This window comes from Rhagoletis zephyria, unplaced genomic scaffold (assembly GCF_001687245.7).
Source record: "Rhagoletis zephyria isolate East Lansing unplaced genomic scaffold, Rhagoletis_zephyria_1.1 Rzeph_scaffold_07251, whole genome shotgun sequence".
Lineage (NCBI taxonomy): Eukaryota > Metazoa > Arthropoda > Insecta > Diptera > Tephritidae > Rhagoletis > Rhagoletis zephyria.
The window spans coordinates 19,593-32,089 of record NW_016164334.1 but is presented as its reverse complement, the minus strand read 5'-3'; the positions used below and the strand labels follow the sequence as shown (position 1 = coordinate 32,089).

The 12,497-nt window shown below is 35.0% G+C and overlaps 1 protein-coding gene across 2 annotated transcripts in view; it reads left to right on the top strand.

Moving 5' to 3' along the window:
• The first annotated feature begins 3,132 nt into the window (after positions 1–3,132).
• Grx1t (Glutaredoxin 1, testis-specific) overlaps positions 3,133–12,497 on the top strand; it is a 23,493-nt gene continuing 14,128 nt past the window's right edge. The window contains exons 1-2 of one of the 2 annotated variants that reach the window (XM_017629970.1): positions 3,133–3,419; positions 3,486–3,590. In XM_017629970.1, the coding sequence (XP_017485459.1) occupies positions 3,267–3,419; positions 3,486–3,590 (258 nt within the window). In that variant the 5' untranslated portion in view covers positions 3,133–3,266. The remainder of the gene's footprint in view (positions 3,420–3,485; positions 3,591–12,497) is intronic. The other variant, XM_017629971.1, reaches the window with a different exon arrangement.

The window sequence follows — 12,497 nt, the reverse complement described above, 5'->3', positions numbered from 1 at the left end:
TGAATTTGTCGACTGCCTTCCTCGGGGATGAATGTGCTAGGGATGAAATTATTGGTACACACGCCTTCCAAGCACGCAGGGTTGCTTTTAAGAAACAAAAAATAATTAACTCCAAATGTTTCAAAAAGTATAGTGTAAAACGAAATTTATTGAATAATTCCATATAAAATGGTATACATAAATGACTCATTTTCTAAACGATTTAAATAAAACGCATTTGATAACCTTTTTTGTGCAAACGGCATTTGCGAATTGATAGAAAAGTACTACGGATTGTAAATTTTTGTTAACTATGAGGTGGATGACAATTTTCAACCCGGCCTGACGGTTTTGAACAATTTTTTTGTTCTAATTTTATTACTAAGGTGTCTAATAAATTCATGGCTTTTAGTTCCAGAAGAATAAAAGTCAGTAAAGACAAGTCTTTTTTTGTATAATTTTTGATTTTAATTGCTCAACTTCTTTTGCACCAGAGCAACTGTCAAAAATTTCCAGCAGTAAAAAGTTACGAATTGGCACAGCAATGTAAAATTTTCTCGCCATAATAAAAAAGTTTTTTTCAACATGGATATTTTGTACTAATTGACATGAAATTACTATCTCAACGCTCGGAGCGCTGCCACTGAGGGCTTTTGCCAACTGATAAAAAAGAGAAAATTTGGAAATACCAAACAAAAATTTTGAGATTTCTCCTTGTGAATACGAATGCCATGGTTTTTACTTGGCTCGTGGGACTACGCAAAATTTTGACAGCTTGTAAATATGTATACACATTAAGTTATTGGCGGTAATAGGAGTCAAAATCAAAATGGAGAAAAGAACAAAAATCGTACGTTAGTTGTCAGTTATAAAATAAACCCAATTTATTTGCGAATATTTGTTTATTCTATTTATTGAAAGGAAACTACGCGAAAAAGCTTGTGTTAATTATATTGATAACTGAACCTGGCAGCTCGCACGTTGTCTAAATTCTCAAGCAACATAAAATCCACAAAAGAATACATTACTTGTCCATCAATACGCCATGTATAAATTTTAACAACACATAAAAATAGGGCTTTCGCACGAGCGTTTGTTTGGTTTTTCAACACCATTTATAATTTTCTTTTAATAAAATCACGTATTGTCAAATGCTTAAATTTATTTATCTAATAATTATGCAGCACACAACCCTGAAATCTAAGAAAAAGTCTGAGGAAGGCCATTAAATAGCAGCACACAGCCCCGTGCCTTCCTCAGGAGTGAATATAACTACAACAACAACGACTACTACAACAACAACCCAAAAAGGTTGGTTACTGTCTATACTGTGATTCATTCTGAACCATGAACCTCAGTATCAGCGTTGCCATTCTAGCCGTTTTCCGGCTAGATTTAGCCGGTTTTGATAGCAACTAGCCGGAGAAAATTCGATCTAGCCGGCAGCCGATTTGTTAGCCGGTTTGTAAAAAAAATTAGCCGTTTTTAGCCGATTTTACTATTTGCCTAATTTTCAGGTGCAAAAAGTAAACAAGTTGTTCGAAAGCAATAATGCAGACCCAATGAAGATTTTTAATGAACTCAATGTTTTACTTTCGCATCTATGCTCCCTCCGAAGGTTGTTTACTGGTTATATTGTGGAATGAATAAAGAAACGCAACCCGAAGGTCATCGGCGCAAGAGTAACCTTAAATTAAAAAAAAGTATACGTTCTAGTGCTGCTAAAACATCGATGTTTGAAACTATTGATTTTTCGATGTTTTTGCCACTAAAACATCGATAGTATCGATACTATCGTGGTTTCTTGAGAATTTTAACTGTTTGTTTCAAGCTGAAACCCTTATCAATTAACAAACATAATTTTTTAATAAATTACTTTTATTATTTTAAAATTATCCAATAATTAGTTTAAACTTTAATTTGACTTGTATTTAAGGTCACATTTAATTTATAATTATATAAAAGTATTCATAAAGCAACAACACCATTAATGTGTTATAAATGATGTCTTATTAAATAAATTAAAGGCATTATTCCAGGGTACACTTCAAGTTTTTATTCTTAATTTTCCCAATTAGAGATCGCACTGACAAAATCAATTTGTTAGTAATAACCAGGGCTGAAGAAAATAAGCAAGAAACAAATCCGTTTTAAGCGCTTAGATAAGCACAAAAACATTGGTAAATATACTCGCAGAATAAAAAAAAATTATGTACAGTTTAATGTGATTTTATTCAGTTTACTTCAAGGATTGAAAAATTACAATGGACACACTAGTGTTGCTCGATATTCTCAAATAATGGAGATCTGCGTTGGTTGGTCTTAATTTTTTTAAATATTCGTTATTCGGTATTCAATGCTGCCCGTAGAGACAAACCATTGGTATTAAATTTTTACATCCAAGCAGAAACGAAATTAAAGTTGCGGGTTAATAAAAACTAGATCTCTTTTTATATGTTATTATTTTCCTTGATACAAATATATCAAGGTAAAACCGCTCGCTCAATTCGTCAACCATCATTAATTTTTTGAAGTTTGTCCACTTTATAAGATTGAAATTTTGAGAGCAACGGAAGTGAGAATGTGTTTGTGAGATTGAAAATTTGAAAACATTTTTGTTATGTTAGCAAACTTCAAAAATGTTCAGGCTGTCTCGCAGCGGTTTCTTCAAATTTTTATATCATGATTATTTTCGAACATTTATTTAGTTCGACGAATAAAAAAAGCAAAAGAAATGGTCAAGAAAAATTTATAGCGCCAAATTATCTTAAGCAGTACGTATTAAGTAAGTTATTAAGAAATTCGCTACGCTTTGTACTATGGTTTGCTAAAGTTTGTTTGTGAAGAGTACCAGGCACCCTTGTTTTCAACAGAAATATATGCCCGTTCCATTATTTCGTAAGGAAAATGTAAGACAGCAGGCTGTAAGCTTAAACTTTTTGGACCTGGTAATAACTTCCCTGAACACTTATTGTTAGGCTTTAGCGTTCTGTTAAAGATTATGAGTTGATTACGCTTTAGTTTTTATACTTCTTGCCTGCCCCAAATCAGCAACGGATAAACTTTCCAATGATGGCATATCCTCTAAAAACATCGATAGTAAGAAAAACATCGATGTTTTCAAAAAAATATTTAAACATCGATACTATCGATAGTGCTCCGATGTTTTTGCAGCTCTAATACGTTCTGCGTTCTTGACTGATTTCAGCTTTTCTGCGAAACATCTGATTAATTTTTCACGCCTGAAAGTTTTCCAAGTTGTCGGCGTGGGTGTAAGGAGCTCATGTATGGGTTCAGTAATTTCTGCTTTACTTAAGAAACCGATAGTAAACGTCAATATGAGTAATTCTCAGGCAGATATGGTGCGCGAAGTAATTGCAAATAATAAGGTAGTCATTTTTTCTAAAAGCTACTGCCCTTTCTGCACCATGGCCAAGGAGGTTGGAGTTAACACCTTTTCGAACGTGGATTTACTTATTTATGTATGTTCTTGATTTTCTTTTAAGCAATTTCGCAAACTTGCTGTTCCTGCATATGTTGTTGAACTTGATAGTCGCACTGATGCTGAAGAAATCCAAAACATCCTCGGTGAGATAACAGGCGGTAGAACGGTAAGTAATAGGGATTTGCCGGGTAGACTTTAGTATTCAGGCGCACCTTTTGTTTTAAGAAAACCAGGTGGAATTGACAAATGAAACTTGGTCAGGACGTTAATCCTATTTAATCCTGTTTTAAGCTAGTTTAAATAACATCAAGTTAGGGAACTTCATATCCTTATTTAACGAATCTTTAAATCAATAAATAATTTTTTTCCTTTTAGTTCTTGTAATAAAAGCGTGTTGTTGTTTTTTTTTTTAACTATAATTTTATTACTCAGTATTATTTCTTACACACTTCCTTTTTCTTGTTTTAATAAAAGGAATGGGAAGTGTTTAGCTATTTGTGCAACGATTTAGGGGTGGGGACGGAGGGGCAGGTGGTGTGGGCCCCACAAATCCCCCCTAAACGAAAGAGGAGTGACGCTTTATGAAGTCACCCCTCCCCCCCCAACCCCTCCCACAGACCTCTGGGGAGCTGTTTGAAAATAGGGGAATTTTAGCGTTTTTGCAAGAAAAAAAACAAAGTTAAACTTGCGTCCGAAGAAGGGGGGCTGGACATCTTTTGCAGAGAACACCTTTCTGCGTAGGCGGCCTACCGCCCCCGTGATGTAACCTTGGGAAGGGATGAGGTAGCTAGAATTCCCTTTCTGTGTGGTAAACCTGGGGCTGCCGCCACAGTGATGTCTATTTTGGTGTTTTATAAAAATATCTTGTATATAAAAATGTATATACAAATTTATAACAAAAATTTGCAACAAATACCATATTTCCAACCGACATTATTGTTAAATTTTTTGCACTGATTTAGTAAATAAAATTTTTGTAATAAAGCGTGAACTGTTGTCTACAAGTGTGTGTAAAAGTTTTTTGATTCGATTCACGCGTTTGGGCACAGCAACCCAAAATCGTTGTACAAATTCATAAACAGTACCCAAAGGAATAACATTGAAGCTATGATTGGAGGTCTAATATTCTTTTGCAATTAGTGTTGTTCATGTTGATGTTGTCGATGTTTCGGTTTCATTGCAAAGGAATATCCTCCAACGATAGCTGCAAGGTTAGTCCTTTTATTAAAACAAGAAAAAGGAAAGATGTAAAAAAAATATACCTAATGAGTAATAAAATTGTAGTTAAAAAACCAACAACATGCTTTTATTACAAGAAGAACTAAAAGAAAAAAAATTATTTATTGATTTAGAGATTCGTTAAATAAGGATATGAACTTCCCTAACTTGATGTTATTTAACCTTTTAAACTAGCTTAAAATAGGATTAAAGTAATTGGCACGTAGTCATGGTCGAAATATAGTCCACTAAAAAGTTAGTTGCAGTTATTTTTTACAGGCATCCCGTTGGTAGAGGGCTTCGGGTGTACGAATTTTTTGTAACATCAGGAGTTGACTTGGTCCAGTGCTAGTCTCCTAAAATTGCCTCTAATCACGTCGTAAGCAGATTTCCCATATGAACTTGCAACAAAGGTCAATTCTGCCATTTCCTTGAAGGGATTTTCATGATTTCAGGCCTTTAATAAAGTTAATATGATTTATTCATATTGTTTTTGCTTTTTACACACCTTTCCTCTTTCAAAAATATACAATTTCATAAAACTTCAATGTCTATTTATCATATTGCTTGAGCGTTAGACGATCTAGAGTCCAAACGCATAAGTAGCCCATTACGCCCATTTGGGTACTTAAAGTTGACATTATAGACAATGATTTTATGTAAAAATAAAAATATAAATAAATGCTATAATCAAAAAAAAAAAATAAAAAGAAAAATGGGCGCTTTTATAAGACGTAGCTGTTGCCCAACCGTTGGCTATTTGTCTTAGAAACGCACAGTTGAGTAGTTCCGTTCAGCTCAACAGTTGGCAACTTTCCGCCATTTTTTCCAGCGGAAATGTTTACGCTACCTGAACTCAACGTGTTGGGCTTAGCCTAAACAGCTGATCGAAAATACTTACGCCGCTTATATTGAATTTAACGACGCTTCGTTATTATATTTTATATTACTAATGTGATAAAATAACTAGAATATTTTATAATAATACTACGTTTCAAAATATATGTTTTTAAGATGTTTGCTATATAATTTTACACTGTTTAATTCATTGTAACATTGAACGATTTTTTCAACACGGCGGCAGCTCAGCGTTGAATTCTAAATACTATCGGCGCAACTATCTCTATTTGTTGCAATTTCATTTGTTTACATTTATCAGCTGTTCATTTGGCAGCATATTCATCAAGCCGTTTCTAAGACGTAATTGTTGGATTAAACAGTTGCCATCAGTTTCGTAGCAGATGAGCTAAACAGCTCATCAGTCTTATGAACGCGCCCAATGTTTGCTTAATTTATTTTTATTTTTTATACGTTGCAAATTAATGTAAAAAATGTACAATTAAAGCCCGTAATAAGACGGAAGAAATACATTTTTTTTCATTAAGTTGCGTTAAAAGGTCTCAAAGATACAGCACTTTAAAGAAAGGTATCTATGACGTTTTCTTGAAATTTAAGCCCCGTGTAAATAGACAACCATTTGTCATATCGGCAAAATATGCCGCACGTATATTCTTGTCACCTAGACCTTCAATCTCTTCAACTTTCATCCAAATCCTTAGAGGTCGCGCACAGAGGTGGCCGTGGTGACATGAAATGCCTCATATCGATGGCTGAGCTGAAGATCGACCTATCTTGGCAGCCGATTCGAAAACGCTCTATTTCAGAAAACTTTTCAAGAACGCCCTACTTCAGAATTTTATTGAAAAACATTCTATCTCAGAATTTTGTTGAAGAACGCCCTATCTCAGAATTCGGTTCAAAAACGCCCTATCCCAAACGAAAATACATTGAAAATAAGCTGTGATAGGGTTTTTTCGAACTGGCTGCCGAGATAGGTCGATCTTCCACTCAGCCATCGATATAGTAACAGGGATGGGCGTTTTTGAATGAATTATTATTCAAACAAAAAATAAATTTTTATTAATCATTGCAGTAATTTCAAACAGGGACGGTAATCATTATGAGTTAAATAATTTAAATCAGCATTTAATCATTATTTTATGAGTTTTATTTTTTTCGCTCTAAAATAATAATTATTGATTCTTATTTCTTTTGCTCAGCGGAAATAATTATAATTTGATTTTTATTTTTTCGATCACAAATAATGATTATCTTATGATTTTTATTTTTTCGCTCACAGATAATAATTATTATTGAGTTTTATTTTTCCACTTAAAAATAATGATTATTCATAAAATTGAAAAGGCTATACAGACGCAACTTACTGAAATTTTGACCTGAAAATTTTGAGGCTTATTCCTTTATTAAAGTGTCGCTCCCTCTGAAAAGGATACGACGAAAATCGCACTGGTATAGCTTTTGATTTTTTTGAATGATCATTATTCTTAAGAGAAAAAAATAAAACTCAATAATAACTATTATCTTTGAGCGAAATAATAAAAATCATAAAATAATCATTATTTTTGATCGAAAAAATAAAAATCAAGTAATAATAATTACTTTTGAGCGAAATATTAAAACTCAAATATTAATAATTATTTTTAATCTTTATTGGTTAAACTCGAAAAATAAAAATCATTGTTCATTACAGTGGGACGTACGAAAACAAATACGTGGGTATAAATAAAGTTGTTTTACGACGATTACAATTTGTTGATTTCTTTGATTAAAATTTAAAAAATAATGATTATTTTCCGTCCCTGATTTCAAATGACGAATAAATTTTTATTCCTCATTCAAGCACTTGCGAATGATGAATAAATTTTTATTCATCACTCAAATAACTTCAAATAACGAATAAATTTTTATTCATCTTTCAAGCACTTGCGAATGAATGTTGAATAAATTTTCATTCATGATTCAAGTAATACTGAATAACGCACAATTTTTCATTTATTATATGTATATAAGCATGAACATAAGTGTGTATGTACTTATTTAATTATCTGTATATGTACATACAGACTATTTTTGTGGTTTTTAAAAAGGGTTGCCACCTGTTTTAAATGTATGGGTGTCAAAAGATAGAGGTCTAAGAACGTTTCAGTTTAAAAATATTTTCAAGAGTGTTGCCTTGTAATTGAAGTGGAATTTAATTCAACTATACACAAGGTGTATGAAATAACAATTGGGGTGTTCACAGTTCGTTCCAAATAGTGTCTCAAAATGTAGACGTCTACATTTTAAGACGTTTTCTAACCGTAAAATCTGTGGTGTTGTTGTTTCCCATACAAAATTGGAAAACGACGCCGTCTATATTCTGACGAAAAGAAACAAATCAAGGAAAAGAAATAACAAATATTAGGAATTGGTAATTAAGTTATATAATTACAATTTTTCAGAAACAAAATCGAAAGGCGACATATAAAAAATGCATTACATTTTGCAACCTCGCAGCAGGGTTGCATTATGGCAATACTAATCACATTTTTTTTTTATTTATTGGGCACGTTTTCTGTATTTGCATTTAATCTGAGCGCAATTTCTGACGAAAAGAAACAAATCAAGGAAAAGAAATAACAAATATTAGGAATTGGTAATTAAGTTAAATAATTACAATTTTTCAGAAACAAAATCGAAAGGCGACATATAAAAAATGCACGTCTACATTTTCAGACACAATTTGGAACGAACTGTGAACACCCCAAATATATGGGTGCTAAACTAAAGAGCGTTAAGAAATCTTTAGAATATTTTTGAGGCGTTTAAAGAGGATTGCCACCTGTTTGAAAATATTCAAATTAATAACTTATATTTTAAATGTATTTTGATTTGTGATTTTTCAGCTAAATAATATTCTTTTAGGAAACGCAACTACATCAGGATTTTTGGGACTAATTCGGAATTTTTGGGACTATTTCGATGTTTTCGGCGTTCTCGGGTATATATCGGGATTTTTGGGACTAATTCCGTATTGTTGGGACTATTTCGGATTTTTTGAGACTTCCTCGAGATTTTCTCAAGGGGGTTCTCGGGATTTTTGGACTATTTCGGGATATCCGAGGATTCTTCGGGATTTTCTGGACTATTTCGGGTTTTTCGACACAACTTCGGTATTCTCAGGGCTCAGGCTCATATCGGGATCTACGGGACTATTTCAGGATTTTTGGGACCAATTCGGATTTTTTGGTACTATTTCGGGTTTTTCGAGACTACTTCGAGCTTTTCGGGGTTCTCGGGGCTATTTCGGGATTTTTAGTACCAATTTGGAATTTTTGGGACTATTTCGGGTTTTTCGAAACTGCACACCTCGAGATTTTCAGGATTTTTGGGACTATTTCGGGATCTTCGGGACTACTTTGGGATATTTAGAACTATTTCGGGTTTTTCGACAATATTTCGAGATTTTCAGGAGTTTTGGGACCATTTCGGGATTGCTGCACCATTTCACGATTTCTTCGGGATTTTCAGGACTGTTCCGGGTTTTTCGAGAATATTTCAGAGACCATAACGATTATAAGAAATAAAATTAAATATTGCTCTATAATTATTACTGAACAATGGAAAAGTTGTTTTCGTCTCGCGGGACGATTATTTCAAGACCAATATTATTTACGTCTTCTTATAATGATTATATGGGATTTTCATTTTTTTTTCGCCTCGGGACGTTTATTTCAAGACGAATATTATTTACGTCTTGTTATAATAATTATATGGGCTTTTTATTTTTTTTCGTGTCTCGGGACGTTTATTTCAGGACGAATATTATTTATGTCTTCTTATAATAATTATATGGGCTTTTTATTTTTTTTCGTGTCTCGGGACGTTTATTTCAGGACGAATATTATTTATGTCTTCTTATAATAATTATATGGGCTTTTTATTTTTTTTCGTCTCTCGGGACGTTTATTTCAAGACGAATATCATTTATGTCTTATAATAATTATATGGGCTTTTTATTTTTGTTCGTCTCTCGGGACGTTTATTTCAAGACGAATATGATTTACGTCTTCTCATAATAATTATATGGGCTTTTTATTTTTTTTCGTCTCGGGACGTTTATTTCAAGACGAACATTATTTACGTCTTATAATAATTATATGGGCTTTCTATTTTTTTTCGTCGCTCGGGACGTTTATTTCAAGACGAATATTATTTACGTCTTCTTATAATAATTATATGGGCTTTTTATTTTTTTTCGTCTCTCGGGACGTTTATTTCAAGACGAATATTATTTATATCACAATAGAATTGGTACACTTACAGCCGATTTCACGAAATTTTTTAATTGCAATTTAATTGACATTTAATTTAAATTTTAATTTTTATTAAATTGTGCATTTAAGTTTTACTGCTTTCACCAATACACACTTGGCCTAATTCAATTTGTGTGGCATAAATGAAGCTTCGAAGTTGAAATTTGGCGAAGTCAATCGCCATGGCATTTATAAGAAGATGACCAAATTTTGGACCATCGGGCCACGCCCACCTTGACCGCCCATACAACATTATTTGTAGCTTTAAAGATTTTCAATGAGAAGTGAGTAAATCTTATACGTCTTTATATAAAGTAAAGTTGCAAAAGTAGTGTAACCCATTGACTCAAAAACATCTGGACCGATTTTGACGAAATTTTGACATACGGCATATATATTTGGAGAAGGTTTAAATTATGTTAGTTTGCTATCCGGTAAATATTAAAACATTTCTTCAATTTAGTTAAATTAATTACTTCAATATGGGTATCAATCGAAATGGTGTTGAAAAGGATTTATTTCTAAGCAACATGTGGGAGGGTTGCCATCTAACCCCGTTTAGGTCGGCGAAGTATCTCAGAAGTTGTCCGTCCATAGGGCTACCTTCACTACGTATTCTTCTACTCAGGGCTGGCATCGAGTCAAACCCAGCGCCAGAAACCTACACCTGCTGTGTATGCCGGAGACGATTACACCACAACTCCACCTCAGTCAAGTGTAATGCCTGCGAGGGGTGGAGTCACCTCAGAGTCTGCTCGGGACTACGGACACATAGACAGTGGACCACGTCGTACGTGGCCCCCTGTTGCTCAAACAGAGCAGCCTCCACGGCTAACCACAGTCCGCCCGAAAATTTTCTTTTTGATGCAGAAATATTCCTAGAGCATCTAGATACATTTCTGCATCAAAAAGAAAATTTTGAAAAAAATGTCGCTTACGTTATTTTGGCGGTTAGGGCTCGATATATACGAATTAAAATTATTGGAGCAGAAGATAAGAATATATATATATATATATATAGTTATAGATTTGGCGAAGAAAAGAGATAATTAAGACATCGATAGGTTTATAAGAAAAGTTAACGGTACCCATATCAGTCATTTGGCAAAGTGACGCATAAGTTCGCTCCTGAATCGCAGCGTGGTTTTACTATTTCTTATCGCTGGTGGTAAGCTGTTCCAATGACGGACCGTATAAACAAGGAACTGACGTTCAGAAACCAGGCAACTAGATTTTAAAGATGAAATAGTAGGAAACCGGGAGGACCTAGTCCATGAAAGTCGCTCTTTCAGATAACTGGGCTCTTTAGTATTCATGACTTTATGCAATAACGTTAAACACCCGACTTTGAGTATGTCATCAAAAGCTATAGAGGAGATTTTCAAAGCGAATTCAGAAATGTGGTCATTTCGTTTAATGGCAAAAATATATAGCGCAATGTTGTTGTACAGAACATTTAGTTTCCTACTACAAATACAATCACAGTCAGCAAACAATTCACAACTATGTAATAACGTCGGTAGCAAGTATGTTTTGGGCAGTAACAATCGAATTTTCAACGGTGTAAAGTACTGAATGTCCCATAAAGTCCGAATACGGATGTTTTTTTTAATAAAAACTCAATTTTTGGAGGTATTTTCAAATCGGTCCAGCTCACGTAAATCTTATTATTTTTCAGAAATATTTTGGTAGAAGTCTTAAAATATGATAGATTTCATAATTCCAGTGGAAGAACAGTATATGTTGAAATAAAAGTGAAAATAAAAGAAATATTTTGCCATTTTTTAAACAGATGGCAACCCTGTTGCTGTTGTTGTTGTTGTAGCGGCTACAACAACCCCGCCCAGGACGGTTGGTATCTCAGTCCTTGTCGTCAAGTTCCACTAACGGCAACCCTAGGAACCGTGCAGCTTCTGTGAGGTTTGTCCACAGGGACAAGGCCGTTACGGTTGTCGGGTTTTCCGGGCATGCGAAGAGATGTTTCGAGTCATGTGGGGTCTCTCCGCATGCCGGACACTCATTCGGCACATCCTCATTCAACCTACTCAGGTAGGAGTTCAACCTGCTGCAGTAGCCGGAGCGAAGTTGTGCAAGTGTTATGCGAGTCTCCCGAGGCAGATGAAGCTCCGTCTCGTCTATGTCCGGGGGTGGTATGCCTAGAACGGCATTCACAGGGACTCAGTCTCGAGTTATGTAGACTCGGTAAGCTGTCGGGTCCAGAGGCTGCTTGATGAACCTCTGGACATCGTCTGTCAGTTCATATAGATGCCTCCTGACGTGCCTAGGCGAGGGCTCCTCTGCAAGCAGCTGTCTGCTTGGGTGGCCACTTCTGTGGCTCCCGATCAGGAACTGCTTGCAGAGCATTATATTGTGCTCCTTTACGGGGAGCATTTGCGCCTCGCCGTGTAGATGGTGTTCAGGCGACATCAGGAGGCATCCTGTCGCTGTCCTGAGTGCGGTGTTCTGTAGTCTGTAGCTTCGTCCACTGCGTCCTACTAGTCCCTGGCGACCACACTGGCGCTGCGTAGTTCAAAACCGGCCGGCCTATTGCCTTGTATGTTGCCAGCAACGTTTCTTTCTCTTTGCCCCAAGTACTGCCGGCTAGCGACTTGAGGACCTTGTTGCGGCTCTGTACTTTATTGACAATAGCGGTTGGGTGCGCAGAGAAGGAGAGCAGGCTGTCGAATGTTACTCCGAGT